The 26223-nt window shown below is 36.9% G+C and overlaps 2 protein-coding genes across 4 annotated transcripts; both read left to right on the plus strand.

The window, feature by feature from the left end:
* The first annotated feature begins 7776 nt into the window (after positions 1-7776).
* LOC140150381 (craniofacial development protein 2-like) lies at positions 7777-8793 on the plus strand. Its single transcript, XM_072172391.1, has one exon. It carries the CDS (start codon positions 7777-7779, stop codon positions 8791-8793), a length of 1017 nt encoding a protein of 338 aa, XP_072028492.1.
* A 3108-nt stretch (positions 8794-11901) lies between these two features.
* Positions 11902-22472, plus strand: LOC140151419 (uncharacterized). Of its 3 annotated transcripts, none has more exons than XM_072173754.1 (8): positions 11902-12010; positions 15607-15706; positions 16372-16429; positions 18199-18413; positions 19325-19485; positions 21066-21238; positions 21470-21545; positions 22032-22472. In XM_072173754.1, exons 2-7 carry the CDS (start codon positions 15629-15631, stop codon positions 21532-21534), a joined length of 750 nt encoding a protein of 249 aa, XP_072029855.1. In that variant the 5' UTR covers positions 11902-12010; positions 15607-15628; the 3' UTR covers positions 21535-21545; positions 22032-22472. The 3 variants fall into 3 exon arrangements, with proteins under 3 accessions (XP_072029855.1, XP_072029852.1, XP_072029853.1); XM_072173751.1 differs by having other exon boundaries at positions 21470-21539; positions 22029-22472; XM_072173752.1 differs by having other exon boundaries at positions 11918-12010; positions 15611-15706; positions 21470-21539; positions 22029-22472.
* Positions 22473-26223: the final 3751 nt, after the last annotated feature.

Here is a 26223-nt window from a genome sequence, read left to right on the forward strand (position 1 = left end):
ACTTGACCTGTTAATCAAAAGTTTGATGACGTCTTTGTAACGAAAGTCTGTTTGTTATGAAGCTGACCCGCTCCCCCCTCCTTGAAACATAAGTGTGAAATATTGGAAATTCCAATATAGATGGGAAACTTACTGCTTAGACTGATAATTTAAATATTTTTTTACAAACATAATCAGACTTTTTGACCCCCTCCCCCAGCAAAAGGACTTTCGTCTACTGGTAATGAGGACATCATCATACTTTTGGTTAAAGGGGTCCTGGAGCTTTTCCTTGAATTTTGGAAAAGATATGTTTTACAATAGTGTTAAATAGTTTATTCTTTTATTGGTGCAAATTTTCAACAAGAAAAATGTTTTAAAATTAAAGCAAAGCAAGAAACTTGCTGTTTATCTGTATTTGTGACACAATAAAGCATAATGACTGATTTTTGGGAAAAAACTGCAATTATCATTTTAAATTGAACATTATTTTTTACACAACTACATCATGCTAAAAGACTCCTCAAAGTTGAACTGAAATGTAATGACTTTCATTCTTATTAACACAATATTATGGATATGACATCAGAATTGGTTTTAACACCAAATGGGCTATTCCATTTAAAAGTCATACAACCCTGTGGAATATTTCACTGCAATCATGATGCTAGTTTTACCTTGCGTTCAGTGCACCTGGAAATATTTGCTTGTGTTATGTTAAAGTTCGGTTGGAAATTGATTAAATCCAGTTGAATTTTACACATTTTGCCCTCGAATGAGAAAATCTTGCTTGGAATTGGACTAACTTCTACACCATTTCTACATGAAGTCTCCTTCAGTGGGGGTTTGGATTTCAAATGGATTAGCCCAATAAGCCATTTTGCTTCATTGTGTTGCATCTGTTAAATAATTAATGACAAGTTTAATTGGTGAGTAATTATTGAAATTCAGAATGATCATTTACTATTTTGTATAATTATGGAATCGAATCATTGTAATTATGCGTTTGGAGCATCAAATACAATAAATCAGCAATGAATGCCAACAAAGTTGTTTTCATTACTTTGAGTAAAATTTATTTTGATATTGTATTTTTTATTGATACCGAGTTGGTATTTTAGTCAGGTTGGGACTTTATATAGAATATTCATAATATGTTTATCATCAATTATGGCAGGAAACATTGTGCCCCCACCCCCCAAACCGATATCTTGGACTTTTCCCAACTAAAAAAAAAAAAGATAGGCTTCAAAAGATGATGCACAGAAACCGAACCTAGGACTTCACCTCAGTTTTGCAAAGTATTGAAGCTACTCGACCAGTGAAGGATGAATTGCAATTTTACAGAATAATGCACATAATTTTGCTTATCACTATATAAAAACAATGGCATGATCAACGGGATTGCAATATAGGGTGCACAACTTATAAGTTCCCCTAAATACTTTTTTTAAATAAATCGAAAAATATTTGACGAAATGCAAACCTGTAAAAGGATATGGGTAGCCTTATTTGTTTTACACATGTGGACCAAATTTCAGCGTCACACGTCATTGCTTTCAGTCACAATGGTTCATTATGTAAAAAAATGAGACCGTTTTAAAGTGTTAAAAGTTGCATCTGAGTCCATAGGACTCAATCTCAAACAATACAGTAGGCCAGGGATATTCATGTGTTTGTAAAAGAAAACTTAATCTTTGGTATTCTTCTTCTTCTTTTTAAAAAGCAAAGAAGGTATTTAATTCTTTTGTTTTTAATGATAAATGGCTGAGATGGAAGGGATATGTACTGCAGTGAGAAAAGACCACATCGCCAGTAGTTCATCACATGTGAAAAGTCACATTTTAATAATGCCGCGTTTGCCCGAATTTCTTCGCGGTCAAAGGTTTGCTCATAGAACATGAGTGAATACACTGTTTTCTGTGGGGTTGACGTTCAGTTTTCATGGTAAAAAAAGGGGCCCCTGAAGATAATTTTAGGTCCGAAAGGGTTAAGGGGGATCCTGAAAAAATATGTGCATTTTTCTTTTTGCATCAGGCCCCCCTGTTGCAAGTGTTTGTGAAAGGTCCCTAATATAGACAGTAAGTAGGCCCCTAGATTCAGGTCACTACTATTTCTATTGCAAGTTCCAAGGTCGACCTTTACAGCCCAAGTCACCGGTGTCTGTTCACTGGCAAAAGAGGTACAGGGGTGCTAAGAAACTGCCGGATGATTTTTTGTACTTCTACAGGTAGAGGAAAACCTCAGCAGAAGCCCACAAAACGCCAAACTTGACACTAAAAGACGCGGTTGAACAAACCTCTACATTAAGACTATAGGAGTTAAAGGGACATTGAATATGAGAACACTGCGAACAGCTGGGCATTGGGATATACTCCTGGAGGAAGCCAGGCGATTTGAAGCAGGCATCCTGGGTTTATTACTCCTGGAGGAAGCCAGGCGATTTGAAGCAGGCATCCTGGGTTTATTACTCCTGGAGGAAGCCAGGCGATTTAAAGTAGGCATCCTGGGTTTATTACTCCTGGAGGAAGCCAGGCGATTTGAAGCAGGCATCCTGGGTTTATTACTCCTCTAGGAAGCCAGGCGATTTGAAGCAGGCATCCTGGGTTTATTACTCCTGGAGGAAGCCAGGCGATTTGAAGCAGGCATCCTGGGTTTATTACTCCTGGAGGAAGCCAGGCGATTTGAAGCAGGCATCCTGGGTTTATTACTCCTCTAGGAAGCCAGGCGATTTGAAGCAGGCATCCTGGGTTTATTACTCCTGGAGGAAGCCAGGCGATTTAAAGTAGGCATCCTGGGTTTATTACTCCTGGAGGAAGCCAGGCGATTTGAAGCAGGCATCCTGGGTTTATTACTCCTCTAGGAAGCCAGGCGATTTGAAGCAGGCATCCTGGGTTTATTACTCCTGGAGGAAGCCAGGCGATTTGAAGTAGGCATCCTGGGTTTATTACTCCTGGAGGAAGCCAGGCGATTTGAAGCAGGCATCCTGGGTTTATTACTCCTCTAGGAAGCCAGGCGATTTGAAGCAGGCATCCTGGGTTTATTACTCCTGGAGGAAGCCAGGCGATTTAAAGTAGGCATCCTGGGTTTATTACTCCTGGAGGAAGCCTGGCGATTTAAAGTAGGCATCCTGGGTTTATGTGAGACTCGCCTGATTGATTCTGAGACACCCATGAACAAAGATGAGTGTCCTACTGCCCAGATGGGGTTATCTAACATGGCAATCTTATTTTCTAACATGTCAATCTTATTTAAACTTTAGTTTTATCTGGGAAGTAATGTGTCCACTGTAGAGGTGGATGTCACACGGCGTTCCAAACAAGCAGTCTGGGCATTGGGGGGGGCCTAAAACACCATCTGGTTGAACCAAAACATCTCAAGGTCATTCAGAATGAGGGTCTACAAAACCCTATTTTCCCTATTGCCGCTTGTAGACAAAAAACGCCGTTTCAAACAAGCAGCCTTGGCATCTGGGTATAAACACCATCTGGTCGAACCAAGACATCTCAAGGTCATTTAAAATGAGGGTCTACAACTCTATTTTCCCTATTACCGCATGTAGACAAAAAACGGCGTTCCAAACAAGCAGCCTGTGCATTTGGGGGCCTAAAATCACCATCTGGACGAACCAAGACATCTCAAGGTCATTTAAAATGAGGGTTTACAAAACTCTATTTTCCCTATTACCGCATGTAGACAAAAAACGGCGTTCCAAACAAGCAGCCTGTGCATTTGGGGGCCTAAAATCACCATCTGGACGAACCAAGACATCTCAAGGTCATTTAAAATGAGGATTTTCAAATCCTTATTTTCCATATTGCCGAATCTTGGACTTTGTGTGAAATGGTTTTAGTTGCTAAGAACAAAAATATAGCCACATACATGTAAAAATATTACCTTTCGCTCAGATCATTTCACATCATACTTTACGGTTTATGTTTTGAAGGTGAAGTGCGGTAAGAAAAAATATATTCAGGTAATTTCGAGAACATTCTCAACCCTTATCTGAAGGCCCAATAATTTGCATCAGGCCCCCCTGTTACAAGTGTTTGTGAAAGGTCCCTAATATAGACAGTAAGTAGCAAAATATCACCACATGTTTTTTAAAATATATGAAAAACATAAAATCAAGAACATATGGAATGATCGATATCCATTAACGTGGCTTGCCAACAAAAGAGTCTCACTAATTGAAAATTGGCTTAGGCAATTAGCGCGCAAATATAAAGCAAAATATTAAATTATTAACACGATAGTAGTCCTATAAGCAAAAATCATGACATATGTATCTTTAAAAAAAATCCAGAATATAGGACGCTATGAATGAGCCGTACTTTGAAAGTGGTTCAAAGCGAAGGTGCACCCATATACGGAACACAGTCCCCACCCTGTGTTTTAGAGTAAGAATTAGTTCAGAATTACTGTTATTTTTCAGGATTCACGTTTAGGATTAGATCGTAGTAAAAGTTAGAGATTACTGTCTGTTCATAGATTATAATTTTTTAATTCAATATTTGACAAAGTTGCGATAAATGTGAAAAATTATGAATTAAATGTTGCTAAATATGGTCAGACCCAACAAGTTTTCAAGTTCCACTTGACAAATGACAAACACTCACTTCTTTACACGAATCACATGGTGTAATTTGAAACAAACTCATATCCCAGATTATATTGGATAATATCTGCTTTCGACTCTTCATCTTTCGACTATGTCTTCAACATAAATAATCAAATCTCTATTCTAGACCTTAACATGCTCAAAGAAAGTGTAAAAATGATGCACCAAATGGCTTCAATTAGACCTTCATTTTGCAAAATTTTCCAACTCCCCTGTGTTAATACACAGTGTGTATGGATAAACAAATTCCCCTTTTCGCTTCTGCTTTAGACACCCAAAGTAAGTAAGTTAGTAAGTAGGTAGGTAAGTAGGCAAGTAAGTAAGTAAGTAAGCAAGTTACATACACTAATATAGGCTGATACCATTTCATGGTTCAGTAAAAATAGAACCAGTCTACTTGATCAAGTTGTGTTAAGGTTATAATTATTTTAAACTGCTGTGATTTGGTAGTTCACAGCATCTTACGAATGGTAGTGAGCTTTGGCAAAAACTGCATTGCTCAATTCATAGCGAGTGTGTAGAAGAATTAAAATATCACAGATATACTTTTATAGGTGCTGCGGTTCTTGAGTTACGTTGTAAAGAGGGCTGAAACAACAACACTTTTGTAAAACGTACATAACTCATTAACAACAATAAATTAAGCAAGTTTGCAAAGTATGTGATTTGCAGAATGAACTTTTGCAAAACATCAAGGTGTTATTTTTCAATAATATATTGATCTAGATAATGAAAATCGATTTTTAGGTTGCTTCGACCAACAATACCTCGTCCTCCCCCTTAAACGTGGCAGGACTTATTTGGGATTTTTATGTCTACCATGTGTAAGCTGTGTTTCCGCGAGTTTTGTGATTTGTGACAATAGCATTTGATAACAGTTTTAAACTGCACGCAACATAGCAATCTGCAATTTGCAATCATTGTTCTCACTCGCATTGTTCTACTGGCTTCCCACAGTACACATGCTTAATGTAAATTTATTCCCACATGGTGTGCTTTAGCTGATGTCAAACCAGTTCCCTTACCTTCTGTTTTTTGCTCGCAATAGCTAGATTTATTACTTTTTCATAAGGCACAAGAGCACAAACTGGCTGCACTATAGCGCAGCCGGCTGCACTCTGGCTGCACTCTAATCTTTGCGGGGCCAGGCGAGGCCAACTCAAGGTTGGCCCCGCTACCTGCGACCGGCTGCGCTAGTAATAGTTTTCTGTTATCACCTACCTTGCGACCCATATCCAAGACCCAGTGAATTGGATCTAAGGCATAAAAGGCTTATTGTGTAATAGTAAATAGCCCAGAGAAACCACAAATCCTTATTACTACAAAGTGGACAAAAGGAAATCAAGAGACTATAAACATTTTGAGGACTGTTTCCTAGATTCCTAGATTCGTTGTGCAAAGTATGCTTCATATTAAACAGAACCCGGTTTGTTTAGCATTATTGTTGTTACACTGTAAATAACTTTTTGATATTTTTTCATTGCGTGCTTATTTCAGTTCTATCATGTTTCTGTAGTATGACTTTGTAAAAATTATATCTCGCTTATTTATTATAATAATCAATTGTCACTTATTGAGCCTATTTGCATTAGGCCTACTATGGTTGATTAATCTATATTGTCAAGTTCTAATGGTATTGACCTTGGTTATAATCATATTTACCATATTTATATAATTGTATTAATAATCTTATATTGTATTTGTAAATATTGTTATATTTTGTAGATTTGCATTTTTAACTATGTTGTATGATAATATTCTGTATTGCCTACGTTTTCTGATAACGTTAAATATAACTGATGAATAAATGAATGATTTTAGGTGTCCGTGTTTTTATTATTTTATGTATTTCACATAATTATTACATGTACTATGCATTTGGCATAAAGATACACAGTAATAATGCAAAACATATAAAAATAGCATACCAGTATGTAAAGGTATGACAATAGGAATAATGGTTTATTGTACAGCAAACCACATTGTTTATCCAAGCAGATATAATCCTCATGCGACCTAACACCCTATGGCCGCACTCTGGCTGCAACTTTCAAAATACATTGACCACCTATGTTGCAGCCAACCTTGTAACTGTTGCAGCCAGACAGTGCAGCCAGAATTAAAAAGAATAGTGGGGCCAAAGCGCAGCCGACTGCGCTCGAGTGCAGCCGAATTTCGCTCGCATCCCTAATGAAAAACATCTCAATGAGTGTAGAAAACACATATGACCAGCTCCAACATGGTATTTGACTTTGACTTAGAAATAAGTGGACTTTCAAATCTTTGAAAGTACTTATTAAAAAGAGGGTTATTTAATAAATAAATAACAGTTGAACTATGATAATCCCTATTCAATCCTGGTGTAAGGTAGGAAACTAATTGGTCCATTATTCAGAACAGCAATTTGGCAAAAATATCAAGGTATCATTTTCTAAATTATCCATATCTTGAAAAGTATTGATGCTATTTATATAATTTTGGTATCATTTTAAAGCTTTTTATCTAGTGCTTACATTTATATTCAAATCATCAAATGTCAAAAATGCGACTTGTTCCTGGTTTTGTCAGAGGGGGTCACATATGTGTATATCCTAAATCACAGACTACCCCAACACTGGCGGCAGAATTTGGGGGAAAACTTAGACCTTGGAAATCTTGATTTGCTTAGGCGTGACATTTCTACACCCCCATAATCTCATACTACCTGTAGAGTACCATTTATAATGCCACTGAGAAGAAAATGAAAGAGAAAATCGTGAAGGCAAACGAAAAGAAAAGGGTCAAGGACAAAGAAAGCTGGCTACATCACCTGTGCTATTTACCATGTAATTTCTCTGTTTTGTGTGGTTTGAAAGACAGAAGTACAGTCTTTATACGCTGGCGAAGTTAAGTAATAATTGGATTAACTACCATAGCAATAGGTTCAAACAATAATATTTTTCCATATTTTTGAATATACCGCGAATGTACTCTGCATTGAACCATATCACGCTGATCACTTGCACCTGTAAGATTAGCTCAGCTTGCAAAAGGAGATGGAAAAATATGACATTGATGTCTTGGGAGTAAGTGAGTGTAGATGGACAGGGCATGGAAAGGTCAAGTTGAGCACAGGAGAAAGTGAGATTTTTTCTGGGAGAGAAGATAATTTACATCAACACGGAGTTGCAATAATGATGTCGCAGACGGCAGAGCAGGCACTGATAGAATGGAAACCAATAAACGATAGGATCATTTATGCAAGATTCTTTTCAACATTTTTGACATTCTCAATCCTTCAAGTATATGCACCCACCAATGAAACAAATGAAGAGGATAAAGACAATTTTTATGACCAACTGCAAGCAATTGCAGATAGCATTCACAAACATGACTTATTTATTGTGATGGGAGACCTTAATGCTAAGGTTGGAGAGGATAATGAAGGCTGTGAAAGCATCATGGGGAAACATGGACTAGCAGTGAGGAATGACAATGGAGAGAGGCTTGTCGACTTTTGTAATCTAAATAACCTTGTGATTACTGGAACAATTTTTCCTCATCGACAGATACACAAGCAAACGTGTGTTTCTCCAGATGGAAGAACTAAGAACCAAATTGATCATGTAATGGTAAGCACACAGCACAGGACATCTGTACAGGATACAAGGGCCATGCGGGGAGCTGATATATACAGAGATCATCAACTAGTTCGTACCAAACTCAAGATTAAGTTGAAAAGAAAGCAACAATCAAAAGTGACAAGAAGGAAATTTGATACAACCAAACTCCAACAGACTACCATCAGATCAAAATTCAAAATTGAACTTAAAAATAGATTTGATGTACTCCAAGATTATGAGGATGTAGAAGAGAGTGTAGAGAAGAAGTGGCAACATTTTGAGAATGCTTACAAAGAAACTGCACAGAAGGTTCTCGGGTACAAAAAGAAGGGCCAGAAACCATGGATCAGCAAGAAATCATGGGATTTAGTAGAGGAGAGGATAAAGCTGAAGAGTGACATTGAACAGACAAAGTCAAGCAGAATCAAACAGAACTTAAAAGACGAATACCGGAGCAAAGACAAGGAAGTCAAGAAAAGTATGAGAAGGGACAAGCGGGAATGGGCTGATGATCTCGCAGCTCGGGCAGAACAAGCAGCAGGAAATGGGCGAATGAAGGAATTATATGACAAAGAACAAGCAACGCTGTAAAGGACAAATCTGGGAACATATTAACAGAACAATCAGCAAGGAGAACAAGATGGCGAGAACATTTTGAATAAGTTTTAAATAGACCACTACCAACCAACCCAGTATCAGAGGAGTTAAAATGAACAAGTAGCGGTAATCGAAGACATAAGTGATCAACACATCTCAAAAGCAGAAATTAGAGCAGCAATTAGAAAGATGAAAAACGGAAAATCAGGTGGCAAAGATGAAATTACGGCTGAATCGTTGAAAGTAGACATAGACACAACTGTAGACTGGCTCGCAGGCCTCTTTAACACAATCTGGGATAAAGAAGAAGTACCCAAAACATGGAAGCAGGGGCTCATTGTCAAGTTACCAAAGAAAGGGGATCTCACAGAATGTGGAAATTGGCGAGGCATTACGTTGACTTCTGTCCCAAGTAAAGTAAGTTGAGAGATGAACAGGCTGGATTTAGAAGTGGCAGAAGTACAGTCGGAGCAGATTTTTGTTTTGCGGAATTGAGTGGCAGTCAACCTTATACATTACGTTTGTGGACTTTGAAAAAGCGTTTGACTCCGTACACCGAGAAAGCCTGTGGAAAATTATGGCTAGCTATGGAATTCCATCAAAGATAATACGAATGGTCCAGATCTTGTATGAAGATAGCGAGTGCGCAGTATTAGATGAAGGGGAGGAGTCAGAATGGTTCAAGGTGAAAACTGGTGTGAAGCAAGGGGATGTAATGTCTGGCTTTATTTTCTTGATTGTGGTTGATTGGATTATGAAACATGCAACTGAGGGAAATAACACAGGAATCAGATGGAAATTTATGACAAAATTAGAGGATTTGGACTTTGCGGATGATACAGCTCTTCTATCATCTACCATCCAACACATGCAGGATAAGGCAACAAAGCAAGTGAATTTGTAGCAAGAACTAGTTTAAAAATTAATACCAAGAAAACTGAAGTGCTTAGAATAAACAGCAAATCCAACACCAGGATAGTCTTAGCAGGCCAGCAACTAAATGAGGTAGAAAAGTATACATACCTAGGTGCAAATGTCAACAACCAAGGTGGACATGACATGAGGAACAGAATTTGAAAGGCAATGGGATCATTCATGAAGCTCAAATAAATCTGGAATGCAAGCAAGCTCACTTTATGAACCAAACTGAAGCTGTTCAAATCTCTGGTAATGTCAGTATTAGAAGATCAATGATAGCGATAACAGGAAGTTGGACACTTTTCAATTCAAATGTCTCAGGAGAATACTGAAGATTAGATAGCCATATGTCATATCAAACAATGACTTACTAAAGATAAAAATTCCTTTAAAAAGGGATGCGTCTGGTCCAGAGAGAAGATTGGGTGCGTTGTGGGCATGGAAACAGACCTGAAGAATCAGGAATCAAATAGTAGTATAATTATGTACTCTCATGGCGTTTTATTAGTCGACATATAAAAATAAATGTAGTTGGTGGTAATTAAATATAAAAATGATAAGAAAGTTTTGACATCTTGACAATTATAGGGGTATTAGAGATATAAGATGCACTTGAGTTATGTCTGAACAATTATAAAATGTGCAAATTGTATTTGTCTAACTGATTGTATACTGTTTGAATAGTTTAGTAAACTGTTTGAATAGTAATATGCTGGTGGAGCAGCGACAGTTGTTTTCTCTAATTTGATAGATACTTTTTGACACCATTGACCCCATATGACCTTTGAAGGATGACCTCTGATTGATGACCTCTGACCTTTGATGACAAGTAATTAATTAATTAATTAATTAATTAATTAATAATAAATAAATTTAATTAATTAATTAAGTAAGTAATTAATTATTAATAATTAATTTATTATTAATAATTAATTAATTAATTAATTAATTAATTAATTAATTAATTAATTAATTAATTATTAATTAATTATTAATTACTTGTAATTAATTAATTAATTAATTAATTAATTAATTAATTAATTAATTAATTAATTAATTAATTAATTAAATTTATTTATTTATTTAACTGAAATATATTCAACCAATCCCTGTCACAAAATAGGGCCACAAAAATGGTTGTGTACTTGAGGACAAGACAACAATATATTTTTTTGGCCTAGTTTCATATCGCCAGTCTATTAATGGTGGGATGGAGAAAGTTCACTGACATCGACCTAGGCCAGGTACGCTCTGCCGTCTCTGTCTCAGTATGTCAATTATCACTGTATGTATATCTTCAGCTGAGTAACAGATAACTTCTAGAAAGTGTCACTGGAACTCACTGGGGATTTAATTCCAACACTATATCAGCGTCAGGTCCCGTGGGACCAGACGCGAAAACCAAACTGAACAGGACAAGTGAAGAAGCAAAAAGAAGGAGGTGGAAATGGATTGGCCATGTGCTAAGGATGGAAGTAATAGCCACTGCATGACAACACTTTCCTGGGCTGCAGAAGGCAGAAGGAAAGTTGGTCGCCCTAAGACAACATGGAGGCGGACAGTGGAAAAAGAAAGGAAGAAATTAGGGTGGAGGTCATTGAGCGAAGCCAAGCCAGTAGCTAGAGAAAGGGACAGCTGGAAGAGGAGACTTGCAGCCTTATCATATGGGCCACTGGGCCCGAAGAGGATAGGTAGGTAGGTAGGTAGGTAGGTAGGTAGGTAGGTAGGTAGGGATCAAAGGTCAAATTTCATTAAATGTATTGTTTGCGTGCATAACCTTTCTTGCAAAATTGGTTGTTTTATAACATCACCCTATTCATATTTTCTGTCTGTCAAACATTGATCTATCATGTCTATATGGGGCAATTATTACACGTAACTAACTCGCAAATGCAATATTTCCGAATCAACTAAAATTTTGGAAATAAGCTTTTTTCGTGGATAATATTGAACCATAAACGTGGGCGTCAATGTTGAAATCGACGTTTGCGCAGTACACAAAAGTCTACCATCTGGTTTATAGTGTGTATGTCACACCCCACAAAAGTTTGAGACCTGACCAATGTGGTGATTCGTTTCTTGTAGATTGTTGGCTAGGAAATAACGATACATCTTATTGGTCAAACATGTAGTGCTGTCGAAAATCTGTTTATAATTGTCTGCATTATCATTTCTGCATAAATATCACTGAATATTAGTAATACCAATCACTTGAAACTACCGACACAGCCAATATTGGTTCAGCAAGAATATCTTGGCTTTTGACGAAGCATCTGTAATATCCTTTGTTACGGTGAGTGCACATTGCATTTTAAAAGTATAATTTAAGGAGGAAATCGTCCGTCAGATTTAGTCAGCTCCATCGAATGTTTTCATTAAAGATTACTTGTAAGTTGTATTATTGCGATAAAACTTATAATGCAATGATATTGTGTTCGTATCATCTCTAAGTGACAAAATGGCCTGGAATTGTCACAAAACAAGTGCTGTGCTTGTTTCTTTATCTCACCTAATATTCAATTTTATACCGGTTTTCTCGATTTTATTCTCTTTTGTAATCAGAATATCATTCAATTCTCAAAATTGAAAGCAATTAATTAAATTTGTTTATTGCTCTGTATGGATCCGTCATATTGTTTTTTTTTAATGTTTTTTTTTATCAAAAACAATAATTGTTTTTTTCTTTACATGTTACCTTATGATCAAAATCAATTTACAGAGCCACTAATCCTTTAAAAATCTTTTTAAAGATTTTTTATTTCCTGACCAATTTCGCTTTTTATTCCACCAATTAAATAGTGCGTTGATTCGATCTCACGATTCTGATTTTTTGCTCTCAGATTTTTGTCAGTTGAATCACCCGAGCTGAGCTTTCCTTTAAATTTTGTTTACTTAATTTTGATATGTTTGATCACTGGTAGGCCAAACATAATTATCAAATACCAATGGCCATTGATATCTTGGTAATTAATTAGTTAATTAATTAATTAATTAATTAATTCATTCATTCATTCATTCATTCATTCATTCATTCATTCATTCATTCATTCTTTTATTTATTCTTTTATTTATTTATTTATTTATTTATTTATTTATTTATTTATTTATTTATTTATTTATTTATTCTTTTATTTATTCTTTTATTCTTTTATGATTACACTTATGATTAGAACGAAACTGAATTTGCAGTAATTAAATAGATTGGTCAAAAGATATTTGAATGATAACGAACAAGAAATATAACAAGATGGCACAGTTGTGTTTTACGAATATCTATGCCCGTGACCACACTCAACCCCCTTCCCCTATTCACAACCGAAAACTTGGTGAGCACCATGTGCAAGCCCTTGTTTTAAGCTTTCATTATTTTGATATACATGTAATGCTCATAACACATAATACCCTACCAAGCCTTCACTCTCTCTTATACCCTACTCACAACCACGCTCTCTAAAACACCACCAGACTGGATCGCACTCTCTCTAATACCCCCAGACCCTCACTCTCTCTTATACTCCACCAGACACTCACTCGCTCTAAAACACAACCAGAGTGGCACGCACTGTCTCTAATACCTTACCAAGCCTTCACTCTCTCTTATACCCCATCAGACCATCACTCTCTCTAAAACACCACCAGACTGGTCCACACTCTCTCTAATACTCCACCAGACCCTCACTTTCTCTTGTACTCCACCAGATATTTACTCGGTCTAAAACACCACCAGACTGGCATGGCCCACACTCTCTCTAATACCCTACCAAGCCTTCACTCCCTCTTGTACCCCATCAAACCATCATTCTCTCTCAAACACCACCAGACTGGACCACACTCTCTCTAATACCCCACCAGACCCTCACTCTCTATTATATTCCACCAAACACTCACTCTCTCTAAAACACCACCAGACTAGATAAATAGCAGCTTATACGAACAACAAGAATGAAGTGGTACAGTAAAGCATTAGACAAATGCAATAAGATGCTTATGCACTCTACTCTTGAAGGATGGTGCGCCGTTATGTTTCCGGCTAATCCATCTGGTAGGCCATCTAGGTATTCCAACCTCCACATGATTCAGGAGAATCTCTATTATCTTGTTTGTTGCAGGGCATGCCAGAATCTGTATATGCCCATTATGTTAATACATCAGGAAATTATGCATCATATAAAGTTTACAAGTCTAAAACTACAAAGGCCCCAAGGAATATATGTGGCATACCCCGTAGATGGGTAACTTGCCCATTTTGGCCTCTGATGGCCTCGGATGTCCAAGGCCAAGGGCCCAAAGGTCCAATTTTAAAACAAAGGGCTGGTCGTTTCTCAGCAAATAAAGCAGCTACAAGGCTCAGAATTAGTACACTGATCGCACTTGAGTATTATACCTTGACATGTACGTGCAAGAGCTCCAAAGGTGAAGTAGTATGGGCCCAGGCACATCGACATCGCCTGGTAAATAATTATATTGTACAGCAGGGAAACTAAATCAATACCCGGGATCGATACACGTGTATGCAGTGGCGTAACTAGGGTCAACGCCCGGGGCAAGAAACAAAATTGGCGCCCCCCAATTCTTGAAACAATTGCGCACGGAGCGCGAGAAATTTTGGCAAATAAGGCCTACCACCATGACCACTAATTAATTTTGGTTACTAGAAGTTGAATATCGGTCTTAAAATGTTCTTTCAATTGATTTTGTGCTGAAATGTTAATGCGTGTATATGCTATGCTCGATTTTATATTCAGACGATAAATCTTTGGATACCGGGATAGAAAATGCGGAATATCTCCCGTAATTTCGGCTTTCTAAAGAAGCCAATTTTATGGCTTGCACTTGAATATATGTGTTGAAAGAACATGATAGTCGTTAGCGAGCGTATTGACAAACAACCGTTCGTTTTGAAACCAAAAACTGACCAAAATTCGGATTTTATATGTGCAGAACAGAAAAAATGACAGCTGCCCTCATTCGTAAACAATTGGGGTAACGAAACATATCACGTTACAAACGCAATATGGAACACTGGTGGAGGCAGTCTAATGCAGATGACGTACCAGGCTCACTGAGATCTTCAGAGGTCAGTCACCGGGCTATTGTGAATAGCCTTAGTCGGATGTCCCTCGGGCCATTATGCGTCTAAAAAGTACATGTATTAAATAGAGCGGAATAAAATGCATGGCTTTTAAAGAACAAGTGGATTCGATCTACCATCATGGCGATTTCTGCCATGAAGAAGTCGTTTCTCAGTAAACAAAACCGCCTTAGGGCTCTGAATTAGTACATTGATAACACTTGTGTATTATACCAGGGCCCAAAAATATTAATTCAACGAAATATTTTTGCAATAGGCATACATTTTGCGAGTTTTGAGAGTGTCGACACTAATACCAATATCATTTTTATGCATTATGAGCATACAGATTAATTTATATTGTTTTAAATGATTCCAATTTCACCCTTAGTCGAATTAGAAGAATTGCGCAATCTATAAACCCAGTTCACAAAAAGTAACGCGGTACAAATACGATTGCTTCAGCACAATTAATCGTATTAAATTCGAGGTTTTTCTTTTAAGAAAATACTCAGTGATGTATTGTTAATATTAAACGAAAATTGGGCGAATGAGATACAATGTATGCACACAAGCCACCTTTCTTTCTATGTTAAAATATTGTGAAAACGGTTAATGGTTTTGAAGCTCTCTAGGCGTAACGACTGCGTTACCTTTTGCGAAATCGTTATTTCGCCAAAATTGTCGAAAGTGGTACTACATCATGTAAATGAAAGGGAACAACTTGTGTGAATTAACGGATGTCAATAGTAGGCCTATTATTATAACAGTTGATGCCAATATAATTATTATAAGTTTTACTGTCTTGTTCATTTCAGATAGGTCACCTATACTACCAGAATGCGTTCGTCTTTGATTATTTTGTTCTTATGTGTATCTGGAATCAGTGCCGCTAAAGGCAACAAGAAAGCAAATAAGGTAGACCTAGTATGTGATGAGGCATTATTTACCGTCAATAAAAGTCATATCATCGACATTAATAAACTTGATGTCATGCTGGTTTTTTTAAACATTTATTTTCTATAAATGGCATTTGAAAAATACGATTGCATGGATTACACAAGACATCTGTTCGTTAATCGCCCAAAGGGGAAGGATTTACCTCTTTGTCATCACTCTAAACCTCAGCATTGGATCCGACTTCTTGACTATCTTTCCTTAGATGTAATAGTTCAGTGTCAATCATGTCTAAACTGTGCCGTGAGACTACCATCTACAGTAAGAAATTTTAATCCTCAGGCTGACTTCCCAGCTTTATAAATCGGCAGTCACCACACAAACAAAGAGTTGTCAAAGCTGAAAGTCCAGCTAGCAAAAAGCTGTTATTTGGAAAGATATATATTTTTGTAAAGAGCAAGTGTGAAAAAAGCTGAAAATCAACTCTTACACCAATAATAAAGAACCTAGAGGTGTTTGGCAGTCCTTCTGTGAAAGCTTTTGAACCATTAGTCCTTGGATGCAATGGTTCAGTGTCCAGATTGTAGGCTACATGTACCATCTGGGGAATAATTTGAAGTTTGCAGGGAAGACAGAATAGAGCAACATACAATTAGCTAACAGCATAATTTTTTGTCTTTCTACAGTTTGCTGCTGCGTTGGAACCGAAGTTAAACGACATCATTGCTTCGATTGCAAGCTTATGTGAGTTACTTAAACAAAACTTATTCTTTTTTTGATGTCCTCCCTACCCATGTCCGCTCTCGATGTCCCCTTCGCTTTCACTCTTTTCACTCTTTTCACCCCTACTTTCTTCACTATATACCTCCCCTTTCACTGGCTTTTAAAATGGAAATTTGTGAAAATAAATAATGACTTTAATGAGTAGGCCTATAAAAATATACTGATAATGTTTAATTGAATGAAAGCGACATAGATGACAACACAGCAGCAAGTAAAAATGAAAAGTTTCTAAAAGTGTTTTAGAATAAAATGAAATAACGCTAAATTAATGCACAGGCTAAAAATGCCCGATTATTTTTTATAAATAGCCATAGCCGAGTGGGAAGGTTTCCAATTAAATATTTTTGGTAAATCCTGAAGTATCCGATGTATAGACGAATCCAACGAGCCAAGTCATGTCAGGATTTGGTAGGCCATTTTCGGGTCCCCGCTAGCACCAACCTGGTGTTTTGAGCGCCCCATTGTGCAAATAAAAGCCGTCAAACACCTAGAGAAGATGCACGGACGAGGAGGGTTAATAGAATAATATATACAATACAGATAATTCCGCAGCTATTCCCGTCGCATATACAAAATATGCATCTATTCATACATAGTCCTTTTGTTCGCAAGTGCATCCATTTGTAGCGTTTGATATGGTGTATGAGACCGCCATGCTTGATCAATTTGCACGCTGGAATTGGAAATATTTCCAATGTTTCTATAGATAATTTGTTGGAAAGTATTAAATACCCCCCCCCCAAAAAAAAATTGTAAATATAGGCCTATAAGTTTATGATTGTTAGCATTTTTTCACAGAAGTGATGATTATTGATGATTTTTATTTAGTTTTTTCTGTATTTTCGGTGGTTTCCTGAAGCCTGATAATCAAGATATTCTGGTACAAGCACTACAAACAGGTTGCACTCATCACCTGTGTATGTCTGTAATCATAGATTGATACAATACCGCTTTTTTCAAAGATACTTATCGTACAGGTGCGAGTGATCAGAATGATATGGTTCAATGCATAGATACCAGGTGTAGTTAATCCGATTATTATGTCACTTTAACAGCGAATAGACCATGTAGAAGCTGTGTGTTTTGCCGAAGGGAACTGTATTGTGTTGTAAACTTTAATCATTCTTTTGTCTACCTGTGTTTTCGCGGAAGATGTAAAACGGGTGACGGAATGCAGTTTAAAATTTCCGCCATGGCCGAATCATTTCACATTTTAGGTGCATTGTAGCTGACGGGGACCCAACTAAAGGCTGCTAGTCAGGTGTAGGAATGCGTGAATTTGGATTCGTCTATATGAACATGTATTGTGCAACATATATAACGATTTTTGATACCAAATCGCGTCACAATTGATTTGGTTTAGAAGACAGACTAATATTTTATTTGCGCCATTATATTTTGTAATTTAGTGAAAATGAAGACTGAAAAGCTCCTAAACATCTATTTAAAAATTCCATTTATCCCACTAGAGATTACTGTTTCGTTTTTATAGTAATCTAATCTTTTAATTCCTGAAATAAACTTTGGGGTTTTATGAGGAAGGTTTATGTAAAGTGGAAACATATCGCGGTGAGCGACCTTTTTCAGGTTAGCCCTTCTTGAAAGTAAACATGTTCTCCACCATGTGTGAGAAATGCCATGAGTCAGTACATGACGTATAACGAGTTTCTGCTGCGGCTTATATTTTGTCTTTTTTTAATCATATATTTGCCTTCACATCAACATTTCAGCTGATGATCCTGAATGGGAGCTTGTATTTAAAGCGGTGGCAGGCATTGCACCAGTTGGGAATACCGACAAGTCCCTCTATGATCCGGTCGATGTGTGGAGTCGAGACGAACCGTTGAATGAGGATGTCCCAGCAGCAAGGAAACTTGATAATAGTTTCAAGGGGCACTACAAGAGCCAGTCTGCTTTGAACTGGGGAAGAAGGAACATTATGGAGGTACGTAAACACGCCAATAGAGAGTCATAACGATAGGTTTTACGACATACAATTTAATCTGCAGGTTGTCTAATCATTTGATGCATTGTAGTTTAGAATGAAAGAACTAATAAATGAAGTTAACTCGCAGTGTTGCTGGGTAATTAACATAAACGCAGGTCTACCACAAGGTTCTATTCTTGTGCCAATATTGTTACAACTAATTGTACTACGGAAAGTATGCTGATGATACATCAATGTCTTTTCATGGCAATGATTTTAAAAAGATAAAATTAGCGTTAAGTAATGATCTCACACAGCTTATACTAAGCGGACGTTTATTTTTTAAAGCTTAAAGCTCTTATTGGTTTATTTTACTTATATCCCAGTCCATCGTAGACACGCGTATGACACACAAGTTATCTTCAAACTAACAAATTCAAAGCAAATTATGGTAAATCAATGTAGAAATATGCAGGGAGCATGAAATATGCAGGGAGCATTGACATGGAGTGTAATTTGTGTCAGAAAGAATTCAAGTTTGTCAGAAAAACTGAAATCTGAATTAGTTTGAGCCCATTTCTCACTATATGTAATAATTATGCATGCAAACACATACACATTATTTGTTGATTATAATGATTGAATGAACCCAGTGACCTGCTGAAAATCAGGTTTTCTTGTAGGCTGATAATAAATAAATAAATAAATAAATAAATAAAAATAAATAAATAAATAAATAAATAAATAAATAAATAAATAAATAAATAAATAAATAAATAAATAAATAAATAAATAAATAAATAAATAAATAAATAAATAAATAAATAAATGTGTAGGGATAGGCGTGTGCATGCATGTGTGCATGTTTGCGTAGGTCTGTATTGTTTTGCGTCCGTCCGTTTATGGAAAACGTTATATTCTTTTGATAGGTAAAAGTAGCATTCCTGGATGCAACTGGTAAAGAATTGATGAGTATGATATTTGACGGAGAAGGTTCAAATGACGTTAACTGGTTCACGAAAGCTCGACTTCTTTATTCTCCCTATGATGATATCGTTAGTGGATCACAAAATTACTTCTCTGTTGCCGGGTAAGATAGAAAGCAGCTAGAGCAAAATACCATGTAATGCAGGGGCGTAGCGGGGGGGGGGGGGGCAAATTGCCCCTACAGAAAATTTTAAAGGATAAAATGGGGACGACAAAGGGTAAAGTGTCATGAAAATGACTGAAATTGAAACAAAAGTTGACAAATAGGGACGAAAAAATGGCTTTGCCCCATAATAAAATCCTGGCTACGCCACTGCAAGTGCGTCACTCTTCATTGAAACTCGTTTTCATTGATCGCCACACCATATTACCTTTTGCACAAATCTAAACAGACGCAAATTCAGCAGTGCGTTTCTCGGACGAGCCCCCTCTTTCTGATATACAATCTCGTACTTTCTAAAATACTAATCTCTTGTTTTATATCAATAAAGGTGTGGGTTGAACATGTTGAAGGGCCTTTTAAGGGGTGGGCTATGAACGTTTGGACAGTATTTTTTGTGGGACACGAGAGCACATCAGACATATTGAATTACATTCTGAACACGAAGAATTTCCTTCTGATATCAAATAATTTTGATTTATTGAAATTCGCGATATAATACACATTTGTGACCGTACATCACGAAGGAGCCGTAAATGTCCTAAATTGTATTCTGAGTTACAGTGTTAATGTGCATGAAGATCGTATTCATAGGTACTTCAAGTTAGTGCTATACATGTATCTCATTTTGATAGCGCTAGTCAAACACCTTTTACACCAATCAATAATCCTATTGTTGAAGAGGATAATATGCTTCTACCTATCTCTATAGAATTCTTAAATATCTCTAGTCTTTGTTTGCTTTGGCTAAATCCTGCATGTTCAAATGGTGGATTACAAAGCATTGTATTTTGTCTAGGTATGTATAACCAACAATTAACAATGAGAGGACATTCCTGAACATCGTTGACTTGGGGATGATTTGAAATGACCGCCAATTATGACTGTTTGATATTTATTACCAACAATATGGGAAAAGAAATTGAAGAAGTTCAACAAACCATAACCCCGCTTCTGGATATCGTTTGAAGTCAAATGATACACAATTTTAAAGCTTTTGATTAATATTTTCTAAACATGAAATAAAACAAAATTGACCGGGCGGAATTTACGGCTCATTCGTCGTGTACGGTCACATTTTATGGCAAATGATTAAAAATTGATATTTTTGATATTTAACAGTCCTCGAAGTAAATTTTATGAATATAACGATATGTACTTAAAGTGTATGTAACTGGGATGAAAAGCCGACAAATAAGTGAAAATTTTCACATTTCGTATTGAAGATATGGATTTTTCCCCCAAACACCCAAAAAATATGGTTTGTTTAGGAAAATAATGTATATTTTCAATATGAAAGGTCAAAATTTTATACACCTCTGCCGTTTTCCTGAAAAAAATACGCTTTAAACCATTTATTTATTTATTTATTTATTTATTTATTTATTTATTTATTTATTTATTTATATATTTATTTATTTATTTATTTATTTATTTATTTATTTATTTATTTATTTATTTATATGAGTACAAGCTATATATAGTTATGACAACATTTCGTAATTTTAATTTCAACGATGCAGTGCCCATAATCGTCGCTTCTTTATCAACCGTAATTACGGTGGGTGTGAAAAACATGCTGGATGGATGGCGGTCATCGGCAAAAATTATTGTTCATGGGAATACGAGCAAGAAGCAAAACCCATTTTTCTGTACAGCACCACGAGGACATATGCTAATTGGAATAAGGTCGAAGGTAATTTCATCTCATTAAAATATCACTATAAATGTTTTAGTTCAAATTAAAGAAGGAAAGTAGCCCTCTGTATAATATTCATCTACGACCGTCGTATGTTTTAGCGATAATTTTTTGTGATAATTTCAACACTGTATTCGATCGTTTCCAGTGCATAATTAAGTGACTTAGTGGGTCTTGTATAACAACAAACTCTACTTCAAATTGATTTCACATGTCATTGTCTTTCAGATGTGGGACGAGCCGACCTATTTGCTATTTTCGTGAAAACCAAGTCTCGCTACTGCTGCAACTAGTTTACAATTAGGTAGGTTATTTTGCCAGCTCTGAATATGAGTTGTAGAAGATGTAGAAGATTCCGGGGGGGTACTCAGTACAAATGACCATACGGGGACGTGCCGCAAATATGGGTAGCATTTTCACGGGCATTTTCAGCCTTTCGGTATATCAATGGCCCCTTTTTCAAAGCCTATTTTGGTATATGAATGGATCATGATGCAGTCATGTCTACAGTAGAATTCACCACGACCTTTGCAGGACTTTAACCCCATTAAAAGCTATTAAACCAAGATAACACTAATTGAAAACAGCTCAACTGATTAAATCAGATCTTCTCTGGTTGTGCACATGTGTCTGTTTTACATGTGCGGTATCGCAATGAGCTGGTATTATAGTTTCAGTTGGGTAACCGATTATAAAGGAAACGAAAGGTAACAATGGTATGTGAACCAACTCGTAATCCTTTATTATTGTTATTTTTCTTTCATGCTGGAACTTAACTTGGGTGTCAAAGACGGATGTGTCGGTAAACGTTATCACAACTAGACAGAGGCAAACAACACCCAGTTTGTTTCCTCAATGGAGACTCGTCATACTCATCAATATTTTACACCAAGGATACACTAATTTAGCATAATAGGTGAAGAAAAAACTCCTAATTTACGGGCCCGACCGACCTAATTTTTGCATGTAATATCAGCCGTATTGTGGCTAGAAAAACGATTAAAAAATGTGAAAATATTAAAAAAATATTTGTGATTTTGTTTGTTCATGTTCATTTGAGACAATTTGTAAATGTAATTTTGACTGTCTACAGCCTTTTGCAAAGATGCTTCGCAGTTTTTATCCCACCTCGTACGCTCGCGTAAATTCACGCCTGCGTCACGCGATTGATCGGCGAATGAGGTGCTGATGTATTGATGACGTATTTCAACTAGCCAATCAGAACCCGACTTCATGTTTACGCCATAATGGAATTTTGCAAAAGATAATAATCCTACTTGAAAGTCTGTTCCCCCGTAGAGCAGGTGTGTTTTTCTTCACTATACTACTATTATGTAATACTAAAGATCACACAAAAAGTAACGCAGCCGTTATAAATACGTCTATAGCTTCAGAATTATTAATTGTATTCACAATATTCTAACATAGAAAGACAGGTGGTTTTATATTTACGTGTATTTTGATATCCCATTTGTCCAATTTCTTTGAATATTAACAACACAGCAGTAATTTTAAGGATAAAACCCCGAATTTAAAAAGTTGTACTTACAGCGATCAATAGTTATCAAACACACAGTATTGTGGCATGTAAAACCTGCCATTTATCTTCGCGCTGGATTCAAATTGATACAATATATACTACAACTTTTAAATTCACGGATTTTTCTTTAAAAATACTGCGGTGTTGTTAATATTGAACGAAATTGGGCATATGGGGTATCAAAATGCGCGTACATAAACTACATGCCTTTCTATTTTAAAATATTGTGAATATAATTAAAAGTTTTGAAGCTAGAGACGTATTTGTAACGGCTGCGTTACTTTTTGTGCAGTCTTTATATCCTGTAACAGTATAGACCTTTTCAGGAAAACTTATTGAAAAACCGATAATATGTGACCATCAAAACTTATTCAACTAATCACTTTACGGCGATTTGAACGCGTTCAAATGCGCGCAGCGTGGACATCATGCAATCAATACGCTGCGTTAAGTAAGCTCAGGCAATGCGGGAGCCATAACGTGAGTTGGTTTAGACTTCTCCGTAGTCCACTTGCCAATTGTACTCTGGCTATTACATTTAAGCTTAAAACTCTGATTTAATTAATGATTGCACAATTGATAGATTTTCACAACTGATCTTTTCAGTCACCGTACGCCCTCTGTTTGTTAGCTTCCCACATAGGCGTAGATCCCGGGGGGGATGGGGGGATTTATCCCCCCCCCCCCAATATTTTGCCAGGGGGGATGCTCCATACAATCATCCCCCCCAATGTTGACGCCTGAATATAAGTTTCTGACCAAATTAACCTCATATTTGCCCATTTTAGCCCCAAAAGTACAATTATTCCACTTTTGCACCATATTTCATCAGTTATTTCTTCAAAATAGCCAAATTTTTCGCGCGCTTCGCGCGCATTTGCACCATTAACTTATTCTGTCGCCAAAAGGTGCTGCATTCACTATACTTCAAGAATTTTTTCCAACCCCATCCCCCCCAATGTCAAAAAGAAATCTACGCCACTGGCTTCCCAAGTGGACTACTGACTTTGCCTTGAGAGTTAGGCCAATTTCTGGCCTAACTAAAATTGGTGATGATGTAATGCATCTTTAAAAATGAACCTGGCTTGTGATTGGTCGCCCAGATCTCGTTATTGTTTAAATCCTCCCGACGCGTACTGGTACCATTATAACTATACATGGTACACAACTATCTAGGGAATGCGGCGCTTTTGTGCTGGTGGATGAACGTATGCATCTAGCGCGTATTGTACCACCATGCTTAGTCTTGTGGTTAGATTTTATTGATAAACAAGTATGATTGACAGTGTGCGAGTCCTGGGGTAAAGTTCTGCTTAAAAGTGAAAGTCCATAGTCGGTTTTTCGGATAATAAACTGGCAGATTCTAAAATTAGAATTGTTCAGTATTGAAGTGTCATTATAATTATGCCATTATGATATGTTGCATTCAATAATATAAGCCTACGTAGGGCCTATACTTTGCTTTTACTGTCACAAATATAACTAGAGGCAAATGGTGGTCATAGACCACAAACCTAGCTGGGGCATGTTGGTGTTGTGGAGGTATCTGACCCCTGCAAAATGTTCCAAAAATGTTCCCCTGTCATGAGGCTTGTTGTCACCGAGTTTTGAGTCCGGTACTCCTCACAGATGTCCAGAAAATGCAATTCTAAGATTTGACCCAGATGACCTTTGACCAGACCCCTGCAAGATGTTCCATAATTCACCCCTGGTCATGAGTTGTCACCGAGTTTGAGCCCTGTACCTCTTACAGATGTCCAGATAACGTAATTCTAAGATTTGGCCCCAGAATGATGTCTTTTGAGCTGACCGTGCAAAATGTTCCAATATGTTCCACAGGTCATGTGTATGGCTCCGGCATTCACCCACGTCTCCCCTCCAGCCCTCCAGATATTGAAATTCGAAGATTTGACCCCAGCTGACCTTTGACCTGCCCCCTGCAAAATGTTCCAACATGTTCCCCTGGTCATGAGGTTGTCGCCGAGATTGAGCCCCGTACCCTTACAGATGTCCAGATATTGAAATTCGAAGATTTGACCCCAGCTGACCTTTGACCTGATCCATGCGAAATATTCCAAAATGTTACTCTTCTCATCAAGTTTATTGTCACCGAGTTTGAGCTCCGTACCCCCTACATATTGCCATTTTCTGGAGCAATTCTAAGATTTGACATTGTTGATGTCCAAACGATTTTCGGGAAAAAGCGTCATGACATCAAAAGTGTTCGAAACCGATTTCGGACACTTTTGATTTCCAAACAATTTTCGGGGGGAAAAAGCGTCTTGACATCGGAAGTGTTCGACACCTGATTTCGGACACTTTTGATGTCCAAACGATTTTCGGAAAAAAAGTGTCTTGACATCAAAAGTGTTCGGAAACCGATAATTTCGGAAAAAAAATTTCAACAAAAAAAATAAATAAAAAAATTCGGAAAAAAAAAAATTCGGGAAAAAAAATTCGGAAAAAAAAATTTCGAAAAAAAAATTTCAAAAAAAAAAAAAAAAAAAATTTCAAAAAAAAAAATTTTGGAAAAAAAAAAAAAAAAAAAAAAAAAAATCGGAAAAAAAAAAAAAATTTAAAAAAAAAAATTAGAAAAAAAAAATATCACAAAAAAAAATTTCAACAAAAAAATTTCGGAAAAAAAATTAAAAAAAAAAATTTCGGAAAAAAAAATTTCGGAAAAAAATTTCAAAAAAAAATTCGGAAAAAAGAACAACAAATTTCTATTTCCTTCATTCTCTTAAAAAATCCCAATTTCCTTAATTCTCTTCAATTTCCCGAAACTTCCTCAATTTCCCCTCATTTTCCCAAATTTCGGGACGAAACTCTTTTCCAGTATGGGGCCGGTATAGGCCCGCCCCCTCACCAAGTATCATAGCCATGCGACAAACAATGTAGACGTAACAGCATTTTTTAGCGTTTGTTACTAACGGACTAACGGACGGACTAATAGACGGAGAGACATGGTGACTTATAGAGCTGCTACCCGCAGCTAACACCCGCAGCTAAAAACAATGATTCAAAAAGGCCAAACCATATCTTCACAAGTCAAATAATTCTTACATAGCATCAAGTCAGGGTTTCATACTCAAAGGGTAACAGTACGGGAAGATTACAGTGGTTTGTTGCCAGCGGAAGAACCTGAACGATTACAATACCTAGCTGGGGGTGTAAACCCCAGCTAGGTAAAAAAACATGTGCAATTTTACTTAGTTGCCAGCGGAAGAAAACGGAAGATTACAGTGGTTTGTTGCCAGCGGAAGAACCCGAACGATTACAATACCTAGCTGGGGGGTGTAAACCCCCCAGCTAGGTAATCAGGGCTGTCAACTTTTTGGAATTGCTTGGCGTGAGACAGAGACGTACCGGGATTTGCCGACTCCAATGTACATTTTGTACCATGATTATTTGAGCCACGGCGCTCGAGAATGTGAAAAGCGGG

Source organism: Amphiura filiformis, chromosome 4, assembly GCF_039555335.1.
Source record: "Amphiura filiformis chromosome 4, Afil_fr2py, whole genome shotgun sequence".
NCBI lineage: Eukaryota > Metazoa > Echinodermata > Ophiuroidea > Amphilepidida > Amphiuridae > Amphiura > Amphiura filiformis.

Coding starts and splice junctions, on each gene's coding strand:
- LOC140151419 (XM_072173754.1), top strand. CDS start 15,629: ATGCGTTCGTCTTTGATTATTTTGTTCTTATGTGTATCTGGAATCAGT. Junction 15,707..16,371: donor GCAACAAGAAAGCAAATAAG/GTAGACCTAGTA, acceptor GTCTTTCTACAG/TTTGCTGCTGCGTTGGAACC. Junction 19,486..21,065: donor AATTACTTCTCTGTTGCCGG/GTAAGATAGAAA, acceptor TCAACGATGCAG/TGCCCATAATCGTCGCTTCT.
- LOC140150381 (XM_072172391.1), top strand. CDS start 7,777: ATGTCGCAGACGGCAGAGCAGGCACTGATAGAATGGAAACCAATAAAC.